The sequence below is a fragment of the Siphateles boraxobius genome, unplaced genomic scaffold, assembly GCF_051911475.1.
Source record: "Siphateles boraxobius isolate OS27281-9 unplaced genomic scaffold, OSU_SipBor_1 6, whole genome shotgun sequence".
In the NCBI taxonomy this organism is placed as follows: Eukaryota; Metazoa; Chordata; class Actinopteri; order Cypriniformes; family Leuciscidae; genus Siphateles; species Siphateles boraxobius.
This window is the reverse complement of record NW_027509186.1, coordinates 5,713,419-5,739,323: the sequence shown is the minus strand read 5'-3', so window position 1 is coordinate 5,739,323 and position 25,905 is coordinate 5,713,419. Positions and strand designations below refer to the sequence as shown.

Below are 25,905 nucleotides of genomic sequence, written 5' to 3'. Positions count from 1 at the left end.
TAAAGTGAGTAAAATGTGCATTATCAGATGGATTATGTCTTGCATGAAAGCATATGCTTTACAGTACACATACTATCATAATATAGAGATGATCCCTCTTGAGTAAGATGAGCTTTAGCTGCCCTTATGGAGTTTGAATACCAGCCTTGAGCCTCAACCACTACACCACACCACCATAAATAAGTCAAATAGGTCTGATCAGATCTGCGTTTATAATGCTGATGACGCTCATACCCGTGGCCGAAGGGTGAAATGAAGTAGAGACAGCAGTGCACTCGGTTATCCTGAATGTTCTTGCGGTTCAGTCCGCTCTCGTCTCTGAAGTACTGCTCAAACTGTTGGTCTATGTAGTCTGCCACTGACTTCCAGCTGAAAACACAGATACAGCACTGAATCACCAAACCTGTCATATTCACTCCAAAATCATAATTATACAAGAAATGATGTTCTGCGTAAAAAGAAAACTAAGCTTGTTTTTTTCTTTTTGACTTTTACAGCATCAAGTATTGAAACATCATGATGATATTTGGTGTACTTGTTACGTGGATGCAGATTGACGAACCCAAAAGCAGACTGAAAGCTCTTCACACAATTTATTGAAGACAAAAAGGGGAAAACAAAGCCCACGAGGGGGCAAAACAAGACAGGACTTGGGTGACTAACTAGACAACGACACTGACAAAATACTAGAAAACAAACAACACTTCGAGAGATACTAACAATGACTAGACCTTCAATGACAAGACTTTCACAGGATACTCACAAGTAACGTTTGGCAATGAACCGACACAAGACAGCAAACACAAGGGGATAAAATAGGGAGACACTAATGACAAAGACAGGTGAAGCTGACTAGACAATAATGACGAGACGAGGATAACAAGGGGGCGGGGTAACGTAACGAGACAACACAAGCACATGGTTCAAAACAAGACCATGTGCTTGCACACAAAACATGATTCTGTCATGATCCTGCCTCAAGACAAGAGAAAATCAAGGACACGAGGGCAGAATCATGACAGTACTGCCTAATAAAATAATGTGAATCTCGTGAGATTAGCATGCATGATGTTACTGTAGCCCTTTATGTACCATTCTGTGTTATTGACAGCATCTCCGAATCCTGGTGTGTCCACGATAGTGAGCTTGAGTTTGACGCCCTTCTCCTCGATGTCCACTGTGTGTTTGGTGATCTCCACTGTCTGAGTGATCCTCTCTACCAACAACACAGCCATCAGAACATACAGAAACACTCCCAACAAACAATCTGAGAGATCACCTCACCTTCAGCATTGAGCAGCTTTCGGTCTTTGTAGAGATCTGTAAGGAACAGACTGTTGACCAGGGTGGACTTTCCTAAACCTGACTCTCCTGCGAGGAACAAAAACTCCATCATCAACAAAACCAGTGGCATTAAAGGAACAGGTCACCCAAAAATTCAAATCTTGTCTTCATTTCTCGTATCACCACGTTTGACATCAGTAACACAGATTAGTCTAGTCACTGACCTTTAAACTGGCACTATATGTCTGAATGGATGTAAACAGGGAGATTTTCAGAGAATAACAGCTTACGTTTCAGTCTGTTCTTCACTTAAAGCTATCATGTGACTCCATAAGAGTGCTTGAGTCATATGGACTACTATTATGATTTATTTTTTTGCCATTTTGGAGCTCAACCGCCTCAGTTCTTATTAAATTTCAGTAGGTGAAAAAGAGCAATGTGAACATTTTTGGGTGAAGTATACCATTAAAATGCAGAAAAAGGAGAACACACACTTTTCACAAAGTTTGTTTTGAAAATAATTTCCACAGATGTGATGTTAAAAAATTACCTGCCACCATTAAAGTGAAGTCAAAGCCCTTCTTCACAGATTTGCGGTGAACCTGATTTGGCAAAGTAGCAAATCCCACATACTCCTTGTCTTGGTCCTAAAGAAAGAAAGAGAGATAGAGAACGATGAAAGATAGATATGATAAATATAATAATAATAATGAAAAATATTCAAATAGCAAACACACACACACACACACACACACACACACACACACACACACACACACACACACACACACACACACACACACACACACACACATATATATATATATATATATATATATATATATATATATTGCCCACTAATAATGGACAAATACATAATGGATATAATAGAAAAATAAATATTAAATAATAAAAATCCAAAAGTCAAAAATACTCAAGTTGATGGAGAGAGAACCCAAGAATCCAAAAACAAAACGTATTTTCTCAATATGTATTCAGCATAATGAAACATCAGCCTTCAGTTTGTAGGCGATATCTCTTATTATCATAACAGCCAGCGGGAGATGACAGGCATTGTGAGAGTCTCTCTCTGGGAGGTAAACCACACGTGCCAGGCTTTGGCTTGAAGTGAATAAGGAAAGATGTAAGGGTGGAGCGTCATAAACCCAAAAAGGGCTTTACGCCTTTAATTATCATCTTTTATAAACATGCTCTAGAATACCAACCGGATCCACTTAAAAACATGCCATTAAAACGTTAATCCATCATCCCGAAAAGCAAGTGACGGATAAAACCCAATCTCAAGAACGAAAATATGTGTCCAATTCAGAACAAAAACTATGAGAGGTAACCGGGCTACTGAGATCCCTCACAAAACAATCCTGTGGTAATATATCATAGTACTTTGATATGTACCATCGTACTGAAGGATTACCATTTATAGTCCTCCAAGAAACTTCAAAGAATACCATGGTACATTCCAACATGTGATTCTTATGGTTGTTGGGAGTGATATTTTAAGGTGTTTATGCACTAGGGCTGCACGATTAATCGCAATGAAACCACACAATTTGGCAAAGGCTGCGATTATTTTATGTGCATCTTGTCAGTGCAGTGCGGCTGATCAGTAGTAAACGCTGCTCCATCTGAACACCAGAGGGCGCTCTAACACAGACAAGCAAATACACCCCACTGTAGAAATACAATAACGCACATCATTCCAGGAAATCCCTATCGCTGTAGCTGAATAAACAGAAGATTGAAACGCTTTGTTTGATTAAACATGACTTATAAACACACAACTACCTTATTCTGTGTAAGAAGCTACATCATCTCACAGAAGGATGCTCAACTGTCGTTATGAAGTGAGTTTGGAGTAAAAGGCTCATAAATGCTTCTCATGTTTGAAAAGATGTTTGACAAGTGTTGCTTTTTCAAATGCACATTATAAGCGACTCAAACTCAGTGCTTTCAGATGGAGCAGCGTTTACAGAGCCGTACATCAATGACAAGCTGCACAAAAAATTATCGCAGCATTTGTGATTTCATAATCACGAAAAGCCAAATCGGTTTAAGTGCAATTTCATGTAAATTGTCATTTATCGTGCAGCGCTATTATGCACGGACGCTCATGACGGAAATCAGACCCCGGCGTTCATTACCTCAGTAGCGTCATAGGGGTCATAGCGACCCCAGGGGCTTTTAGGCCTGGATGGGCTGATGGGAGACGGCAGGCTAAAGTCCACGTGGCCCCGTTGAGCCCCGTGTCTGGACTCGTGCTCTAACTCTCCGGGGCCCCTGCGTGCCGCCGCGGGCCTCAGGAAGGTGGGTGTCCCCGGGGTGTGAGGCCTGCTGTGAGCCTCACCCTCACAATCGGCTTTAAGGGGCCCGGGGTGGGCGAACGGGTGACCCTCTCTAGGCGGGTGATGTCCCATGATGTGCTCCAGTTCCGAGTCCTCCGAGTCTTCCTTAGGGAAGTGCTGAGGTCAGGAGGGGATCGGGCAAGTTAGGGGTTGGGCCAGAACATATGGGCAAGTACAGAAGCGTTTAATAGGGAAAGTTAAGGTCATGGAGAAGAGAAGCAAAAAGAGAATAGACCATTTAGTGGTTAGACAAAAAACACTGTGCATGCCCTTACAAAACATTACCATGGTAATTACCCATTTACTAGATTAGTAACCCAGTAAATGAAATCTCCTTCAGTGAAACATTTTGACAGAAATTAAGGTTACCATGGTAAAAGTTTTTATGAGGTATTATGAATACAAGAGAAGCACATTAGTGATATAAGGAGTGTTCCTGAGGAAGATGAAACTGGAGGGCACGCATCTACACTGTTGTTAGTGTCCACACAAGACGTTAGACATAACGACACAACACAGATGACATTGATACTCCCTGCACAAGAGCTGATAACAATGACAGAATCAATGCTGTTGTGAAAGTAAAGAGTAAAAGAGGGGGGGGGGGGGGGGTTTATGTAAATTGTAGAGTTAGTGATTTCACTAACCCGTGAAGAAGCTCATTGTAGTCCCTACCAACCGTTTGTTGTAGTGCGATTTCTGTAAAAGAAAATATTCCCTTTGCTAGGAACTTTGAGCGTCGTAACTTTGCAGATGTTGTTTATGTTCAAACAGTAGCATTACACACTAACTAAAGTTAAAAAAGTTAAACCACCCCTTTAAAGAAGTTCTGTTTAACACATCAGCCATGTACAAGCTGCAAAGGGCCATGCTTAACTTATGCTCTTTAATGAGCCTCTGACTAGCGAACTTAAACATGGCTGACAACCATATTGGTGTCATTAAACTCTAACAATGGCCTATTTGTCTAGGTAAACCTGTTCAGAGAAGGCCAAGATGCAAAACTAAAGGCTGCATGTGATAGTTGGGCATTGTGACCCTCTCCGGTTTCTACTGCTCTGAGACCTGTCCAGATAAATAATGCATCGTGGTGCAGTGAATCCGTGTTTGAGGTGCAGGCATGATCTTATACACTGGAAAAGTGATTTTATAACGATGGTCATATGGTCAATCTGTTGCAACAACCTGGAAGACACAAGCACTGAACTGAACAGATGTCCTGTATGAGTCTCTAACATTTATCGCTGAATTTCCATCCGTTCTCCAAACCACTTGGCCTACGCAGGGCCGGAGGGATGCTGGACTCCCAGTGTCTCGAGTCGAAGGCGGCCAGTCCACCGCAAGCTTCTAACTGAATACATCTCCATGTTTTTTGTTCTGTAAAACTGATTTTTGCCACTGAACAGGTCAAGGCCACATCATCACATGACATGGCTTTTGCAAACCATTTGACTTCTGAAATGAAATGTTTTTTTTTTTTCTGATTGCAACAAGACTTTTTGACCGGTAGATTCAGAGCATCTTCATGTATCCCACTGGTTACCTTGGGATACATATATCACTATTTGCTATTACGGTGTAACCTTTGTTACATGAACTTTAACTGGCACTACAGAACGGCATTTGCGATTGGCTTAAATAGCTATTTGACTGATTGTTTAACAATTTCTGTCCAAGGTGATATTACTCAAAGAGGAAACTCATTTTCTCTATTACATTTTGATGAAAGATTATAAAGACATTCCTTAAAGGAGTAGTTCACTTTAAAATGAAAATTACCCCATGATTTACTCCCCCTCAAGTCATCCTAGGTGTATGTGACATTATTGTTTCAGACGAATACAATCAGAGTTATATTAATAAACACCCTGAAGCTTCTGAGCTTTATAATGGCAGTGCAATGCAACTGCATGTGGACCAATGCAACGGTCCACATCTAAGGGCAGTCTTCTAAGAGATCAGAGGTCAAACGGACTCTACGAAGTGGGAGGGAGGGAGGATCACCAGTACCTTTTCCACTTCATGCATCCTGGGCTCAGGTGACGCTGGCATAGAGTCTTGCTCATCTGATGCCGAGTCGGTCTCGCGGTCACTGTCCTCCATCGCTACTGGGGCTACTGTGCACTCTGCCATCTCCAACACAAGAGACAGGGGAGGAGAGGAGGTGCACGGCGGGGACAGACCGATTGTGAGGTGGAGGGATGTTACATGGGAGTAATGTTTGGTGGAAAGGATGGCAAGGGGATGAGAGAAAAAGAAAAATATGAAATGATTACATTATTGCAACAGGTCTTGATGCAGCCAGTGGATGCCGGTGCACAACACCACAGCTGGCCACTGGAGCTACTCTCTGGATCATCAGGTTTAGATGTAGCTTGGACGATAGAGGTATTTCAGTGTGTCGTAACGACTATATATGTAATAGAATAACGACCACATATGCAAAAGAATAAATAAACAAGTCAAAAACCATCACATGATACCAGAACGTTATCACATTAAATTGGTGTTTGAACCGAATTTGCCAACACACATCTAACCAAATGTTTTATGCCAGTAATAAGTAATGAAACGGCCTGACAAATGTCTAATGCTAACCATCAATTCTGAGGAAACCCACTAGCCTCATGCTACATTCTAGCATTAATCAGTGTCACCTTGACAGGAAAAAGAAACTACATTTTTGCATTTTTACACAGAAAAAGAAATAAAAGGGCCTAAACATATAAATGTTGTCGCAGGCCTTGTGAATTTTAGTAATGAAAATGAGTATTGGTAAAATGTTATTATGCTGATCATCAGGGCTTTAATCTTCTAATTAAAGAGGCGTGACTAGAGATTATAAGCCTAATGTCTAACCATACAGTGTAATTGTACATAAATCTAGTGATTCATAATTCTTCTATAGTGCTAAAACAGCAATAGTGACGCTTGACTAACAGCTCTAATGAAGAGCTTCACAGATTAGGTGACGGTGACCTGCTTTACAGCACACGCGAGCTGCAGAGATCGATGTTCAATCTCCATCACCACGGGCTTCACTGGCCTATTTCAAATCACTGCTCAATACTGAAGCACGCACTCCAGATACAGACTGGACAGTCGAGTGACAAAAAGCTGGCTTCCTGTGATGTGATGAAAATGTTGAAATGTCTTCATGGTAAAGCATTATTCCTCAAGTCTGTCTCCAGTCTAACATCAAGATTTCAGCTCAGCCTACTCAGACATTCAGTGTAATACAGTTCATATTATTGAGACGGATGTGCTGGAGATCAGGCTGGGGAGGGAATTGACCAACAGCTCACATCATGAGTTATATTATGTACTGTATCTGGCCGGAGCATATACATCAGCAACATCCTCTTATGCATTGAATCTGTTCTCAGTTTGGCCTTGTGGAAAACAAAACTAATCAGAATAATATATATATATATATATATATATATATATATATATATATATAGATATAGATATAGATATAGATATAGATATATCATAAATAAAATAAAATAAAGTAAAACACAGTGAGCCCACAAGATTACTCAGATGCCCATATTTCACACTCATCCCAACACGAACACAGCATCTCACCTGAAACGCCTCTGGGAGGATGAAACAATCTCAACTTCTTGCCTTTTCAGAGCCAGCTCCTCATTCCCTTTCCCACTGGAGACCAGCTCATTATCTCAGGCTTTTATACCCGGCCAGACAGGGACACAGTGCCCTTCACTGCATCGAGCTGTCCCGCTGCCCCAGGGCACCAATCAGCATCCGAGTCCACCACAGCGCTATCGACACACACTACACTAAACCTGACCCAGGACACACTCACATCCACACAGCTGCTACAGCACCATCATCTCCATGAGCTTCACGTGCTTTATGGGGAATTAATGATGTTCTGGTGTTGAGGGATCCGCTCAGTTAGTGGGACTCCACAGATCAATGCCCTGCTTTCAGCCTTATTGTGCATGATGGGATTTGTGTGTGCTTCAAAAGCTGCTCCTTTTTGGGAACGTCAAGGATGAGTTTCAGGCCAGGTACAAAGACACACACTCTTAAAGTGCTGTAATTGTTTGCCACCATGGGCCATATTTACTAAACAGGGCAGATTAGCGTGAGAGCGAAAATTTAAAAAAAGTGCTTATGGGAGAGGAAAGTTCTGCACGTGATCTACTGACGACGATGATTAAAGAACACAGACACAGCCGGACCATTTCCATAATGACCAACACAATCTATCAAGAGCAGCGCAAATTAGCGTCTGGTTTAAGACATGTTGTTTTTGGGTGGTAAATAACGGCGCAAATACCAGTAAATTGACGAGCACAAACCTTAGAAAATCACTTTGGCTGATTCATTTAAATACTCTCGTCCCATTATGTCTGAAAGGGAAAATCCTACAAATGCATATGCAATAAGTTCAGCCGCAAAAATAAGCTTTTCAGCGCTAATTTTTCTCTGAGCGTCTTTAATAAATCCCGTCGGTAGTTTTTTAAAACCAAAAGAGGGTTTGTGCTGGCGCAAGCTGTTAGTAAATCTGGCCCCAAGTGTCTTTTAAAGGAATAGTTCACCAGAAAAAGATTTTTTTCAAATGTCATTCACATTTAGTTATGAGACAAGCGAGAAGTAATGGCCTTTGGTTTCATTTACATTGAACCTGACACACCAAGTCTGGAACTGTGAATGAGTAAAGGAGTTAGTTTCTAGAAGGATTGCGAGCTGTTTCTTTGATTACTGCTCTGTTCAGCTTCTTATTCATGGTGCAAAGAGGGCAGCCGCTGGCATGAGGTAAAGTCAAGTGTGTGATTATAATCGGTATTAAAGTCTTAACAGATCTCAGTGCAGAGAAAGATTTAAAGAGCAAGATTAAGGAATTTCAGAGCATGTCCCTGATCTCTGCAGAGCTTGATTTCTAGGCCTAAGAAACAATAGATTCAGATATGAGATTGTAGAAGTCCACAAAGCCATAGTTTGCCATAAGGCAATATTAATGCTTAAAGTATTTTGTGTCAAAATCTGATTTTGCAGCTTAGTTGACATGATGAAATGACATATATAGCCCAAGACGATTCTCAAATTTGGAAGCGACATTGGCATATATTGTTTGTTTTTGTTTTTTCAAAAATGAACTCCGTCAAACTTGGTAACCAAACAGTTGACAGTTGCCATTGACTTCCATAGTATGAAAAAAAATCAACATCAACTGTTACCAACATTTTTTTAAATATGTGTGTTCAACAGAAGAAAGAAACTCATACAGGTTTTGGAGCAACTTAAGGGTAAGTAAATGATGACAAAATGTTCATTTGTGGGTGAACTATCCCTTTAAGAGAGGAATCGAACATACACCCTTGTTTGTCCACAGATGGTTTAATATAGTACACCAAATTAGCAAGGTTAAGATTAGTAACCCAAAACCAATAACTTCATCTCATTAAAGTTTAAAGAGATCTCAGATCTAATGCCGGACACACATGCAGGCAAGCAAGGATTTCAAACCTTTCTTTTCCTTCTATTTCAAAGCCAAATAAACTGAAGTGTCATCTGTAATGACTATAGTACTATAGCAAACACTTTAGTTTAGGGTCCAGTTCTCACTATTAACCAGTTGCTTATTATCATGCATATTACTAGGATATAGGCTGTTTATTAGTACTTATAAAGCACATATTAATGCCGTATTCTACATGACCATATTCCGCATCGCTTAATCACCCAATACCTAAACGTAACAACTACATTACTAACTATCAATAAGCAGTAATTAGGAGTTTACTGAGGCAAAAGGCATGGTTAATAGTTACAGGGCTTAAAGCAAGAAAAGATTTGAGGCCTGAAAAGTTGTCCGGGAGGAAATGTATACAATGTATTGAATTATTTTAAAAGTGCTCTTTGCCTGAAATCAGGAATGGTGCCTGAGTAGTTTAAGCCCTGTAGTTAGTTAATAGAAAGAATTGGACCATAATCTAAAAGTATTATATTAGAGGAGCAGAAAAGAGCCACCTTTCAGTCGGTGAAGAAGAAAACGGGTCATTCCTGCGCTTGTCTGTCAGGTCACTGTGGTCAGATGTGCTCAGCCACGCATGAACATCTCAGTGTGTGAATCCAGCACACATATCACACACACACACCGCCACACAAACTACTGAAGCAGCCCAAAGGGAAACGACAACTGCAGAGGTTAAAGGCTGACGTTGTTACGGTAACTGCTATACTTTTTAATAAACGGTAAAGAAAAAGAGAGCAACGCAGCAACACTACGCTGAAAGTTCACACAGTTTGATGTGATTGTTTGAGAGCTGCAGTTCAACACAAGCTGGTGCTGCTACACATAGTCCTGTTCACACATCACAAACAATCACACACCGTGTCCAAGCTGCTGTTTCTACACTTTTGAGCCAACAAATACCAATGTGTCCTGCTAGTGTAAAGAAGTAGACCTGCAGAAGAGTGTAACGCTGTGACTGTGTCCAGATCTTTGGGTTCTGTTGAACATCGGGAGGTCAGCGCCGGGCTGGAAGTGGTGTGAAGAACAGGAACTCTACATTAGCATCGAGATGTTCACTTTGACATGCGCTTCACATAACCTGTGCTTCAGCAGGAGTGCTGACTGATATATTTGCAGTGAGCTGTAGGTGTGAGTGTGTGTGACAGCAGCTGAGTGTGAGTCAATGGAGCTGTTGTGTGAATCAGCACAGCGGAGCTCTTTGTGTGTGTGTGTGTGTGTGTGTGTGTGTGTGTCAGACTCCAGTGAAAGTCTCAAACATGTGCACAATATCAAAATGATACACAACATAAACTTGAGCAACAATACCAAAATGATAAAATTAATGCACATTCATGTTTGAAAACATATTATCAGTTTTTAAATATATTTTTACACGTATGCACATTTCAAAAAATTTAAACACATCTTTGTTATTTAAATTGAAATATGATTATATTGGCCATAAATTCAAAATTTCCCATATGAGCTATTCATTAATAAAACCATACAGATAATCATGCATTTTCCAAAAAAAAGCAGTTTAGTGCACACAAAAGCGGATCAGTAACCAGACTGGACAAGAATCCACAAATCCAACTAAAACATCCTCACACTGAAACATCTGGCGGCTTCTGTAGCGGTAGTCAGCAATCAGCTCGTTATTCAATTTCACACTCGTTCCTAAGATCCTCCGACACTGTAAATGCTTTGAGCAAATGCAAAGTCAACATCCACAAAAGTGTGCAGACTGCAGACATACCTCAGAATCGCTGTTGACTTCAGAGTTTGCTGCCATTATTACTGATGGAGAGCGAAGGGTCAGTGTTTAGAGAGAGAGAGAGAGAGAGAGAGAGAGAGCGAGAGAGAGAGACAAGAAGGCACATGACCTACTGACTGTCTGTCTGCATCTCCACGTAGGTCATTTGCATAGCCACACCTCCAACAAATGCATCTCATGCCACTGTGAAAGCTCATTTGCATAGCCACACCTCCAGCACATGCATATAATGCCACTGTGAAAGCTCCTTTGCATAGCCACACCTCCAGCACCTGTATCTCATGCCACTGTGAAAGCTCATTTGCATAGCCACACCTCCAGCACATGCATATAATGAAATATATGAAATCATATTTCATATATTACAAGAACAGCCTTTTTCCACCTTAGAAACATTGCTAAGCTACGCAACATGCTATCTGTTTCTGATGCAGAAAAGTTAGTTCATACTTTCATGACCTCGAGACTAGATTACTGTAATGCTTTATTAGCTGGCTGTCCTACATCCTCAATTAACAAGCTACAGTTAGTGCAAAATGCAGCTGCTAGAGTTCTTACTAGATCAAGAAAATATGATCATATAACACCTATTTTATCATCTCTACACTGGTTACCTATTAAGTTACGTATCAATTACAAAGTATTCCTACTGACCTATAAAGCCCTAAATGGTTTAGCTCCTGTGTATTTAACAGACCTTCTATCGCCATACAATCCATCGCGCTCTTTAAGATCACTAAATTCGAGGCTTCTGGTCATTCCTAGGATATCTAAGTCCACTAAAGGAGGGAGGGCGTTCTCGCATTTAGCTCCTAAACTTTGGAATAGCCTTCCTGATATTGTACGAGCCTCAGACTCGCTGTCCCAGTTTAAAACTAGATTAAAGACGCATCTCTTTAACCAAGCATTCACTTAATGCTTAACCTTTGATACTGCTGAATCGGTTCGAATGCATTAACATTATGAACATCAGCTATGCTAATTATTTCCCATCTGCCTTTCTGCTGTTATCTCGGGACGCTAGTCCCGAGGTAAATAGCGTTCGTCAGCTCCAGTTTGTATCCAGCCTCTCACGGAGACTTCAGATGCCCCAACGCCTGTGAAGAGACGACTCGACGCCTGTGAAGAGACGACTCGACGCCTGTGAAGAGACGACTCAAAGCCGGCGATATGTTATGCCATAAATTAATACTTGATTAACTAACTGTATTTTTCTATGTACATTTCCGAAATGCAATTTCTGTAAAGCTGCTTTGAGACAATGTGTATTGTGAAAAGCGCTATACAAATAAATTTGAATTGAATTGAATTGAATATAATGCCACTGTGAAATTTCATTTGCATAGCCACACCTCCAGCACATGCATCTCATGCCACTGTGAAAGTTCATTTGCATAGCCACACCTCCAGCACATGCATATAATGCCACTGTGAAATTTCATTTGCATAGCCACACCTCCAGCACATGTATCTCATGCCACTGTGAAAGCTCATTTGCATAGCCACACCTCCAGCACATGCATATAATGCCACTGTGAAAGTTCATTTGCATAGCCACACCTCCAGCACATGCATCTCATGCCACTGTGAAAGCTCATTTGCATAGCCACACCTCCAGCACATGCATATAATGCCACTGTGAAATTTCATTTGCATAGCCACACCTCCAGCACATGCATCTCATGCCACTGTGAAAGTTCATTTGCATAGCCACACCTCCAGCACATGCATATAATGCCACTGTGAAATTTCATTTGCATAGCCACACCTCCAGCACATGCATCTCATGCCACTGTGAAAGTTCATTTGCATAGCCACACCTCCAGCACATGCATCTCATGCCACTGTGAAAGTTCATTTGCATAGCCACACCTCCAGCACATGCATATAATGCCACTGTGAAAGCTCATTTGCATAGCCACACCTCCAGCACATGCATCTCATGCCACTTTGAAAGTTCATTAGCATAGCCACACCTCCAGCACATGCATATAATGCCACTGTGAAATTTCATTTGCATAGCCACACCTCCAGCACATGCATCTCATGCCACTGTGAAAGCTCATTTGCATAGCCACACCTCCAGCACATGCATCTCATGCCACTGGGAAAGCTCATTTGTATAGCCACACCTCCAGCACATGCATCTCATGCCACTATGAAAGCTCATTTGCATAGCCACACCTCCAGCAAATGCATATCTTCTTCCACAAGTGCTGCTCATTTACATAGCCACACCCTCAGCTGTCAGTCATAAATATATATGAATATTATTACAGAGTCATCCAGGACATCACAGAATATCTGATCAAATTAGCAAATAGAAATATGTATGAATATTTAGCTGTTTTTTTCAATAGATGCTTTTATCCAAAGTGACAAAAGAGGAGCAAAAGCAAACATACAAAAATATTTATAATATACAATGCCAGGTTTATTAGTTACCTAGATTAGAAAGCAAGTTAGAGAAATGCAGAGAAGAATTAGAAGGTTTTTTTTCTTTCATTTATCTCTGTTCCCTCACAAGTACTGTATTTCTCTATTGCACAAAGTATGTCTCTTTCTTGTCTTTCTTCAAGAGTGATGTTATCTTGCTAGAGGCTTTAAACAACATCTGTCCAGTGACTTTAAAAAGCCACGTGTCCCCAATCTGCAAAGCCTGGACACACACACACACACGCACGCACGCCCACACACACACACACACACACACACACACACACACACACACACACGTTGTGTTTCCATGTTTTATGGGGACTCTCCATAGACGTAATGGTTTTTATACTGTACAAACTGTATATTCTCTCTCCTTACACTAACTCTACCTCTAAACCTGCCCATCACACACAACTCTCTGTGTACAATGATTTATAAGCTGTTTTCCTCATGGGGACCAAAAAATGTCCCGACAAGGACAAGGATTTCAGATATTGCCATCTTTGTGTGGACATTTTGACACACACACACACACACACACACACACACACACACACACACACACACACACACACACACACACACACACACACACACACAGACTTATATAAATAGATTGTTCTATGTATTCATGGGAGGAATGTGCCGCACAACAAACATTTCTGAACACTGCTCTTTGACTCTTTTAAAGTCTGATTGAATATTCTGTGAAAGATGGAAGATACTTGGGCCGGTGTGTTTGAGACACACGCGAGTGTTTTCCTGCTCTGCGCTTGGTGCCGAGTGAAGCCTGGTGCCGCCGCTGAACACGTCAGACTGACACATCTGAGCCCTCGCAGCACAAAGACCCCAAACACAGACATGACAGCCACTCAAACACTGTTAATGCAGAGTACAGGAGCAGATCTCAAACCCTAATCTCTATGATCATCTCGAGGATTAGGGTTCTGTTGTCATTATACGAGCAAGATGCATTGTTTATCCTCTTTTTATGTCTTAAGTATGTCAGTGAGGTACAGATAGAGGACAGGGGAGAGTCTTTATTTTACATATATGTAACGCTGCGGGATGAGTTATTAGGGTTATTATACCTGGGTCATTCTATGAGTACGTTTTCACGACAACGGTGTATTCCTTTGTGTTTTTCGCGGACAGACGGCAATGTTGTTTCGAAACATTATTTCGAAACATTGAGAAAATCGCCTTTAAATTTGTCCATTTATGTTCGCGATTGTGCTGCATCCACTCACAAAAATAAATGTTTTATACATTTACGGTAGGAAATTTAGAAATCATCTTCATGGAACATGATCTTTACTTAATATTCTAATAATATTTGACAAAAAAGAAAATTGATAATTTTGACCCATTTATTGCCACAAATATCCCCGTGCGAATTGTGACTGGTTTTGTGATCCAGGGTCACATTACTGTATGTGCATGACATCACTGTTTTCACAAATTCATGTTTTTGTTGTTTATACACAGACGATAATGATTCAAAAAGTTGCACATTAATATGCTCTTTGGTCATTTCTGACCGAAAAATGTTACGTTTAGTTTTTTAATTTATTTTTTACTTCAATGGAATGGTGCGAAACTTGGTAAAGGTTTTGGCACTTGCTATGTGAACACACAAAAAAAAAAATCATGGGCATGATTGGAAAAGGTTAAACGGTCCTGTAAAAAATAGTCACTTGTGCTCCTCGCGGTCAAGAATGAGCACATTGGAAATGAATAGGACAAATTTTGTCTAGTGAAAACTTTTGGTACTGCGGCCAAACACAATCTCAATGAAAGCTCATTTTTTGAGATATCAAGCTCAAATTTAGAACACAACTTGTTTAGAATTAGGAAATCTTATTTTTGTGCATTTTCCATGACAATACACGTAAGGTTCACTTTTTAAAAACTTTTTTCACTTCAGCAATAATCTGCCAAGTGTCGTCTTTGAAAAGAGATCAAACTTCAGTCTGTGCTCTAAAGCATTCAAGATTTACCACAGTTTATGTTGGAAAATGACTGTTCAGGTCTATGCTCAAAAAGTGAATAAATGGATAATAAATACAGCCTAAATATAATTTAGTATAAAAAAATCCCCTAAAATACAAAATATTAAATACAAGACATTATCATACTAAAATATAGTACATTAATTTCAGTGACAAAAAAAATGAATAATTCTGTCATTTTTGACCAACACTTCGAAGAGCACCAGAGGGTTAAATAAATACCGTTTTCAAAAGCTTGCTTTTTCAGGTCATCAAAACACAGCTGTCGTGTAAATGGACGGCCAGAACGCATAAAAGTTTTCTGTTTTTAGTTGAAAACGGTGTCGTTTTACCTCGGGTTAACAGAATCCTGGCTTATCTTGCTTCACGTTTCACACTGCTCATAATTTACCAGAGCTAACATTTAATCCTGGCTATTCATAAAATGACTTTTCACACTGTTCACTCCTACATGTCTGCAGTGTGTTGTGAATGTGAGGCACGTGATTGGGTGTCGGTTGCTAAGCATGTAGTTGTAATATTCAAGCACTGCATGGTTTCACACTGTACACGCTTGGCACTGCAGTGCAGGGTTAACAGTGCAAAAACATCTGTAATCCAGCTCTGCAGCAGGGCTTCATAACCCCGGGTCAAACATGGTGTTAAACCCACTTTTAAATTACAAGAAACATTTCTTTACCCAGGGTTAAAAGCGGGGTTATGAACAAAGATAGCCTGGGGTTAAGGACAGTGTGAAAAGCCCTAGTACCATGTCAAGTATCAAAGTACAATGATATTACCATCTAATACTACTGTACGACCATCCGGTTTTCCTCCATCATATCCTCAAACATCATTAAAATGCTGCTCTCATCAGTGTTTATATTGTGAAGTGAGACATCAGCAGTTCTAAGAGCCATCTCAGATAACACATACACACGCACGCACACACACAAACTGTCTAGACAGCCGCTATCAAAAACAGGTACTTTGAAGATTCATATCCTGTTTGTGTCAGACTTCACATTCGCCTGATATCAGGGGTTTGCTCTGTTCACACGAGAGTGTTTTTACTCACTGGATCAGTGGTTGCCAACTCATTTTCAGGAGAAGTTGCTAAAAGCAGGTCAATTTGTTGCTAAAAGTTGATGAATGACGCTGTGATGTCATTGTGTGATGATGTCAGTGCGTAACCATGACGCAAAAAGTGCATTATTTGCGGAGAATACACAACGAGATTACTCAAATCTCAGTGAAAAATATGATTTGAAATGTTAATTTATTTAGTAAAAAATAATATCAATATTTTATTTGTAAAAATAAAATGAAGATGATTTCTTTATGATTCGATATTTTTATCTTTAAATACAACATTGAATTATTGAAGAGTTACACATGTACACATGTATTTGCTTATTAACTAGTATTTAAGCAGTATTGGTAGTTAGTGTGCTACACTCAGTGTACAGTGTTAATATGAAGGAATTATCCGTATTGATTTCCACAGGGGTTTTACCTGTAATTTAAATTACACATTGCATTTTGTGTTTTAGGGTTTACAGGGTTACAACAACGGATAATGTCCTGGCAGAGAATGACCAGTATCTTTTCCATTTTTCTACATATTTTTTCTTACAGTGTACCTACCTGAACAACAATTATTGGAACAAGCTAATAACATGCTGTATCATCAAAAACAATTATTATTGAATAATTGCAACTAGCAACTTAATGCACATATGCTCTCTTCGGGCTGATGTGCTGCTCGGATGATGGCTAGCTCTTCAGTGGTTTCCTCTTCTTGTGTCATTTAGATGAATGTGTCTTTTTATTGAAGTTGCTAAAAGGTGCCAAATAAATGTTTAAAATAGCTAAATTTGTTGCTAGGTGATTTTGAAAATTAAAAGTTGCTAAGGTAAGCTGGTAAATCTAGCAACAGCATTGCTAAGTTGTCAACACTGCACTGGATGGTTTGGTCTCAGGCTGATGACATCACTGCAGTGCTGATGACGACGGAGCAGCGCCCTCTGCTGCTGATTACATCTCCAAACACACACACACACACACACACACACACACACACACACACACACACACACACACACACACACACACACACACACACACACACACACACACACACACACACACACACACACACACACACATGGGTGATTCTATGAATGGTGATGCATTTCAAAAGCAGTTAGAAAAACTATTTACTAACAGAAATTATTTCCAGTATCTTACAGTTTTTTACAATCATTTTGTTACTATTTTCAGAACCTTGATGTCATTTTTCACAACTCTAGACACAAAACTCACAACCAATTATCAAAATGCACATTTTTCAAAACTCTAACCATTTTCTCAATTGTTTGGATACAATACACATAAAACTTAGATCATTTGTTCATTCAACAAAAATCACTTGTTCAATATGACACAACTTAACATCAAAGTACTACTATTTCAAAAGGCAATTCACACATTACATTTCAAATGAATGTCTATTCATTTCCTTACACTGATCTAACTATCAATTGATACAACTGCTCAAAATGATAAGTAACTGTTGCGTTACTCTTAATGCATAGTTGTATGGAAACAGACAAACAATCTTCCATGTTTACAGTAAATCATGAAAGTTTCAAGATAACGAGATTCATTGTCACCAATTAGCGTGGAGCATGAACCAATTAGACTACAATATCCATGGATGTAGCCTAATATTTTATATCATACTGTAATGCTTCATCAGACACTGTGTCTATGGTCCCAAATACTGTACCACCTTTTCAGACTATTTAAAGTATTGACAGTACTGCACTGTAGAGATGCAGGCCCTTGGAATTGCTTGTCCAATTCTGCCAACTCGTTACTGATGATTGAGGGCACATTGTGGAATGAGTATATAAAGAGTTGATTGGGATCCAATTGCAAGAGCATAGTGATACGTAACATGGAGCCAGCAGGTGATCCAGGTCACAATGGAGGTCAAGCAGTGGTGGGAGGAAGACGAGGAAGACGAGGAAGACGAGGAAGATGAGGAAGACGAGGAAGACGAGGAAGACGAGGAAGATGAGGAAGATGAGGAAGACGAGGAAGACGAGGAAGATGAGGAAGATGAGGAAGACGAGGAAGACGAGGAAGATGAGGAAGATGAGGAAGACGAGGAAGACGAGGAAGACGTGTTGGTCAAAGGAATGGTAGGGGACAGGCAGCCCTTCTGAGAGGGGGTCGTGGGCCTCGTTTGAGAGGTGTGGGGGAACGTGGTAGAGGACAAGGCCACGGACCAAGACAGCGGCAGCAACAGCATAGAGTGTCCAATGAAATTCGGGCAATAGTTGTAGACCATGTCATAAATCATGGCATGACAATGACTGAGGCGGCTACAATGATACAACCAAACCTGAGAAGGTCAACCGTCGCCTCAATAATCAGAACTTTCCGCAATGAGAACCGGTAAGTTATCAGCATGCACTAAACATTATGCTACTCTCAATTGTCAAATGACTGCATACCAATGTGTATCACAGAATAGGTGATGTGACCAAGTGTCTTCTTACTCTAATGTTCCCTGTAGAATTGTGACTAGGCCAAATAGTGGAGGCAGAGGCAAAATTCTAACTGACCAGCAAGAGCAGGCTGTGGTCGATTTGGTTCGGGCCAGAAATGATATTCGCCTTACAGAAATTCGCCAGCATATCTTGGACAATGAAGACATGTTCAACAATGTGGGATCCATAAGTTTGCCGACTATTGCACGCATACTGAAAAGGCACCAGGTATCTATAAAACAACTATACCATGTGCCTTTCGAAAGAAATGCAGACAGAGTGAAACAAATGAGGACTGAGTATGTTCAGGTAAGTTCAGTTTCAAGACGGCTGTTGTAAAAACATTCCCAAAAATTCTACATTGTACGGTAATCTCTAAATCTCTTTCCAAAATGTATTTTTAGAGGGTGATGGAGCTGGATGCTGATGACGACCATCACAAATTCATATATTTGGATGAGGCAGGTTTTAATCTGGCCAAGACAAGGAGGAGAGGTCGGAATTTCATTGGCCAGCGGGCAACCATCCAAGTACCTGGACAATGTGGGGCCAACATTACCATGTGTGCGGCTATATCAGAAGATGCTGTGGTGGGACGCAGACCTCATATTGGACCATATAATGCAGTTCTCCTTGTCACCTTTCTTGATGAGCTCGAACAGGTTTGTAGAGCTGAAGGTGTGACCTATGTCATTGTCTGGGACAATGTCAGGTTCCATCATGCTCATGTGGTGCAAGCATGGTTTCAGGCCCATGCACAATTTACCACCCTGTATTTACCCCCATACTCCCCCTTCCTTAACCCGATTGAGGAATTTTTCTCCGCATGGAGATGGAAGGTTCATGATAGGCACCCTCATGAACAAGTCACTCTTCTCCAGGCCATGGATGACGCCTGCAATGACATCACAGCAGACCAGTGTCAGGCCTGGATTCGCCATGCTCGAAGGTTTTTTCCAAGATGTTTGGCTAATGAAAACATCCATTGTGATGTAGATGAGAACCTGTGGCCAAATCCACAACACAGAGTTGATGACAATGTAGAAGTACAGTAATCACTGCTGTTTTATTTCTTGCAGTGCAAGCAAGTTGAGGAACACTGCATTTGATGGTTTACAGTACTGTCTTTTCTTTTCTATTTCATTGCATTTGATGGTTTACAGTACTGTCTTTTCTTTTCTATTTCATAGCTAATTACTGTATTTTTGCTTTGATTAAAATAAACCAATGTTGTGATTGTACTGTAGTGTTTTGCATCAATATATTACAAACTTTGTTCAATGATTCCACTTTGTCTGTATTCTCTCTACTACTGCAGTGCTTTACAGTAACAGAGGTATTTACTGTACATGTAGTACCATAATGAAACCTGTATCACCTATTTTGTTCTACAATAGTTAATGATTGTACGAACAATGACAGAGTGAAACTATCGGTTGCTTGTGTGTGGGTGATCTATAGTTGTGTTTCAATGGTATTTCACAGTAAATTTGTTTTTTGAACCAATGATTGTGCAAGTGCAAGATTTCTTTAAAGATGTGAATGCACAATGCAATGCTTTGAACATTAGACAGCCTGTGTTACAAGTGATAACCGTTTTGAGTTTTGTGTCTAGAGTTTTGAAAAATGACATCAAGGTTCTGAAAATAGTAGCAAAGTGATTGTAAAAAACTGTATTGAAAATATAGTCAGTTAGTCAGTATTAATAATTCAGTGCTTGACAAACACAAATTACTTCCTTTTTTACTTAAAAAAAAAAACAAAACAAAACCTGCTTTCTTTATAGTATTGTTTGTCAACTCTGTTACAGACAAATTAGGCAACATTGTTACTCTACTTTGGTAACAGAGTTTGACGGTAACAGAATTGTTAATTTTAAACGTTTTAGCCAAAAACTCTTAGTATAAATGCTAAGACTAATGAAATGGCACTAATGAAATCATGATTAAAAGATTTTGAATCAACCCATTGTGTGATCAGTAATACATTATGTTTTCCTTTTGATATTGTGGTAACAATTTCGACATTTTACAAAATAACTCCTGGTGCAAGAAACTTTTTAGATTAAAATATTTTCTCAAAAGGTGCACACATACCATTTAGTGCTTTTTTATGATTAGTTTTTATCTTTCAGTGCTTCAGATCTTATTAGTGAGGGAAAGTTATATAATTTGCTGTCTCTTAGTTATGGGAGATAATTCCACCAATTTAAAGGCAAAGTATGGTACGGGAAAAGAACTGGCTCAAGATTTATGGACACACATTTTAATAAGATAAAAGTTATTTTTAAAAGCAATTTAATGTAGAATTAGGATTATTAGGAATTAAAATTAAAATATTTGGATTATGCAATGATACATGATGGAAAAAATACACTGACTAATTCAGAAAACAAGAAATCGTGATTTTCAGCTAAGACACATTTTACAGAAAATATTACATTGTTATGGCCTGCAACATCTTGTGATGTTTGACAATGAGTATAAAAATATAACCATTTGAAAAAAGCAGAAAAAATTATGACTTTGGACACTAAATGTACCTGGAATTATAGAATTACCTATACACACACACATACAAACATATATATATAATCTGTGGCATAAGGTAGTAGTTCTGCACAAAATAGTGTTTTTTGTGATACTGGGGGAATATAGCACGGATGGAAAAGGCTCTCAACATATATATATGTATGTATTATAGGAAATCACAGTGAAAATCACTGAAGAAACCAGGTTGTGTTGTTGCATAGTGCCGGTCAACCAGAAAATTACAATAAATAGAGACAAGTTTCGAGACCTGCAAAGACCACAGCACTGCATGAACCTTTCAGCCGCTGCCTCAGACGACTGAAGATATTCTGGGAAAGTAAAGAGTGCCACGGGACACATAAATCAGATCTGAAAAGTTGTGATACACAGTCAATAATTTAGATCAGATTCAAATCGGATACACAAATATCCTAATTGTGTATGTATGTAGCCTAAGAGTCCATTTATCTAGGATGTACTGGTCTCTAGACAGGACTTAGATTCCCCTCTCTGTGGTATTTTACAATATTATGTCAATTTCGTAAAAATCATAATCCAGATCACTTAGTAAAGTAAGAGCTCACCTCTCTGAATCATGAATCACCTCTGAATCATGAAATTTAAAAGATGAAGGATGAGTTACACGCCAAAGTGTAACACGATTTGAACAAACCCTGTCAGTTATAGTGATGCTTGACTTAATGCCTTATAATCTCCTTAAGACAGACTATGAGCAGAATAAGCAGCAATAGATTATATCATTTGTTTCTTGCAATGCAAATGTATGTTCAATAGTTCCCACAGAGAGTAGATGTTATTAGGCTCTAGGTCTGAAAAACATTGTCTTGCAGTTTCCCACATACCTAGTTAGTTCTTTACTGTAGACTGCAGCCTCTCAAGGACTCGCTGGCGCTGGCAAAGTACCTTTCACAGACTTCCTGTCACATTCAATTAGAGTCTTTATCTACAAGTCTTCTAAGTTCCTGTTCAGACTCGATGCGGATCGGCGATATCCCTCCCTTCGGCCTGAGTTGTGCGAGCAATCCTGTTCTGCTGATGAAGCACTTCCCACAGCAGGAGAAGGGCCAGGCGAGGGCCGGGGGCCATTACACGTGTGGAGAAATGCTGTTATCATGGGCCGCGCTCAGAGCCTCTCGCACCTTCAGCTTCCACCCCGCCATTCCCATTCATGTGCAGGCTGGTTCTCTGCTAGTGGCTAGAATAAGTGAAAATTATAGGTGATAGCACACGCTTGAGTGCTGATTTATGGTTGAGAAAGGCAGCGCTGACTTCTGCCGCTTTGTTTAATTTCCTTTTTTTTTTTAATAACAAACACGCTATGCTTCAGGTAATTGTACAATTATGCCTGCTTAAGCTATAAAATGGCTTCATATAAATGAAACCAGCCAGTTAACAAAAACACCATGCCATAAAAAAAGTATGAAACACATATCCATTGGTAACAGAAGTCAGCTGGTCCACCACATCAAACCAGCAGCGCACCTTCAGACGTACTGCACCGAATCCCTCGTACGGTGAGCGATCAAGCATTTGTGCACATGTAATGAGCCATTTTCAGACCGAAACACAGTGAATACAGCTGCATTCTCACGTCAACAGCCATGACTGTCCAGAGGAAAAGCAGGATTACACTGTCTATTGATTTTCATTGGACCTCGAGTGAAAGAAATGGCAAATGGCAAAATTACTTCTTCCATAAAGAATAAAGAGTCACGGTCTTGAATGGTTCTTATCTAAAGTTCTCTGTGCCAAAACGACGAGGGGGGGGGGGGAGCGATTTCACCTGAGATGCAAACAATAGACGTAGACATAACAACAGAGGAATGTGGAAGGTCATGCCCCGGTCTTGGATTTGCTTGCTACATTGTGAAAGAGCTTTAGTCGCTATCATGGTGGCCTAATTCCAGTGCATGATGTTTATTAGCACCAGAAAGGCCTTACAAAACACCAAAAAGTGTGTGATGAATCAAAATAATGTAAATCTGATGCCGGTCTTGTTTATTACCTCTATCTATGCTGAGAAAGATCTTCCTAGTAGTTTGAGAGATGAAGTTGTGATACAGTTTTTTGTAGTGTAAACCCTGACGCATCTCCGACATGTGCAAGATCACCTAGCATGACCATGAGACCGGAGCCTCCAGAAGACTTGCACTCAAACCCAGCTGAAACTTTTCTGGGGTCCCATTGGACTTGGCTCATGTAGCAGACCTCTAGAGTACATGCCAATCTTTCTCAACGGACCGCTTGTGGTCCAATCACACTGATGAGAATGTGTAAACAGGGCCTGAGATAGCCATGGTCACTGCCTGGATCTCATATCCCAGACTTTCCTAACAAAAATTTTAAAGAAAACACTTTAGCAGGTAAATGATCTTGGAAAAATTTATGTTGCACTCTGGAATGTGCAGAGGAAGTCTGGGCCCTTTGTTTAGTTTTTTTTCAGTAGTTGACATTGTATCCTCTATTGCAACACCCCTCCCTACAGTGTATCCTCTGAACGATTATCCCATTATGCCATTAGAGCGCACTGACTGCCGGCACCCCTCTGCCAAACGACATGCAGACTGGGCAACACAAACTGTACGTCAGCCAGCAGGTCACTGGGTTTGCAAGCCACATATTCCCGATAAACAATCCCAATGTGTGAAAGACCAGCGTCTCTAGAAAGGCCAGGGTTTAAGCTCTTTTCAAGCAGGAGCATAAAGGACATATGTAAAATCAGTAGTGTCCAGTCCTGCACCTGGAGGAGCACCTTCCAGCACTGTTTAGCTTCAACCCAATTAAACACACCAGAAGCAGGTAATCAAGGTCTTCAGGGTCACTCGAAACTTCCAGACAGGTTTGTTGAATCAGGATTGGACACCCTGCCCAAAATAAAAAGGTTGCCGTTCAAGAGACTTTACACAAGTATCTTTAGAAAGCTGACATTTGAGAGTATACTGTTCAAGAATTACTTATACTATTACAGTAATTAATTATATAACAATATTGTGTTAGTGTGTAAGGGCGCTTTCACACTTGGTTCGATTGCCTGTTCCGAACCTGAGTTCGATTGCTCCCCCCTCCCCCTGCCCCCGCCTGCCCCCTTACCCCCCTGCCCCTGCCCCTGCAGCTGGCGCATAATCGTGTTGCTTGGTAACCGGTGCCACTATGAATGAAAAGTCGTCAAAATGGATAGAATTTTCTCGCTTCACATTTGTTCTTCTTTTTTTTAACCTTTGGCTTTGTTTTCAAAGAAAAGATACAGAAACACACTTGCGTCTGTCTGCCGCAAAAGTACTAAAATCGTTCCAAAGACAGCTGGCTGTCAGCCGAAGACAATTTTTGCAGAGGCAAGCATAATTCATCTCTCTGCTTGCAGTGCGTCAATCCCGCTTTTCGTCAAGGTAAGTGTATACACAGGCACACACACACACACACACACACGCACTGACGACTGTCCTGTCGACCACATTATACATTATACGTCATCAATAGCGGTTCACTTCCTCGGTTTGGTTCGATTGCATTCATATCAGCAGCAAACCATACTGGAGTTCACATGATTCGTACCCCAGACCACACTTTTTAAGCGGACTCGAGTACGGTTCATGGGTGCGCACCCGAGTTCGGAAGACAGCGTTCACATTATCCAAACGAACCGAACTCTGACGTCATTCGAACCCGGGTGCGCACGAAATGTGCTAGTGTGAAAGCGCCCTAGGTGCCTGATGTTAACATCTCTGCACCAATAGTGGAGCCAAATGGAATTGCGAAACTTGAATAACTGCCAAACAGGTTTTCCCAAACATTCCTACCGCAACCAACCGCCAGTCCAGTCAGTTGACACGTCACACACTCGGCTCAAACACAGTTCGGTTTTGAATCGCATGTTCAGGATGTCATACCAATGGAAAAAGTTGGGGAAAATGGCACAAATCATCTGTAAGCCCAGCACTGATAGCTGGATGGGTTTGGTTCAAGTCAGTACGTGATGAGATGTAAGCCAATATGGCCATTGAGCAAAACCCTAGGTTTTCAGTGGGTCGCTGTGATTTTGCCAAGTAAGACATGTTCCTGGTTCAACATATTTTGTTGATCCTGGAACAACATTCTAGTCTGAAAATTTAGTCCTAAACCTAACCCTAACTCCTAACTTATCCCTTAAATCAGAGGGAAATTATAGGCGAATAGCATGGATGTAGAAGCACCTAGCCCTAATTGTAAGCCTAAACTTGACATAAACTGTAAACTTGTCCCTCAAATCTGATTGGTTGATTGGAATGTTGTTCCAGGATCAACAAACATGTTGTACTTGGTGAAATCACGTCTGTCCAGTGTGTGAATGATGTGTACTGTAGCATTGGCTGTAGAAATGATGATGACTGTGAACTCCAGACACAACAGTTACATAAGATTCAGAGACTCATCTGATCTTCACTGGAGGTTGTGCTGCACGTGCCTGTGAA

At 40.4% G+C, this 25,905-nt stretch overlaps 1 protein-coding gene and 1 long non-coding RNA gene across 16 annotated transcripts in view; one reads left to right on the top strand and one right to left on the bottom strand.

Moving 5' to 3' along the window:
• The window catches only part of septin4b (septin 4b), an 85,861-nt gene that overhangs the window by 10,383 nt on the left and 49,573 nt on the right, over positions 1-25,905 (bottom strand). For 6 of the 15 annotated variants that reach the window (XM_077207542.1, XM_077207538.1, XM_077207540.1 and 3 more), the window contains exons 2-5: positions 1,835-1,931; positions 1,285-1,371; positions 1,093-1,216; positions 235-369 (exon numbers count right to left, since the gene is read on the bottom strand). In XM_077207542.1, coding sequence (XP_077063657.1) covers positions 235-369; positions 1,093-1,216; positions 1,285-1,371; positions 1,835-1,844 — 356 coding nt within the window. In that variant the 5' untranslated portion in view covers positions 1,845-1,931. Of the gene's footprint in view, positions 1-234; positions 370-1,092; positions 1,217-1,284; positions 1,372-1,834; positions 1,932-3,446; positions 3,765-4,294; positions 4,347-5,657; positions 6,094-7,238; positions 7,652-10,090; positions 10,311-10,897; positions 10,958-25,905 lie in introns of those variants that run through there. The other 9 variants (XM_077207532.1, XM_077207531.1, XM_077207533.1 and 6 more) reach the window with 9 other exon arrangements.
• Positions 18,776-19,439, top strand: LOC143715527 (uncharacterized). The gene is made up of 3 exons (XR_013195797.1): positions 18,776-18,810; positions 18,932-19,214; positions 19,310-19,439. It is a non-coding gene; the product is annotated as an uncharacterized LOC143715527 (long non-coding RNA).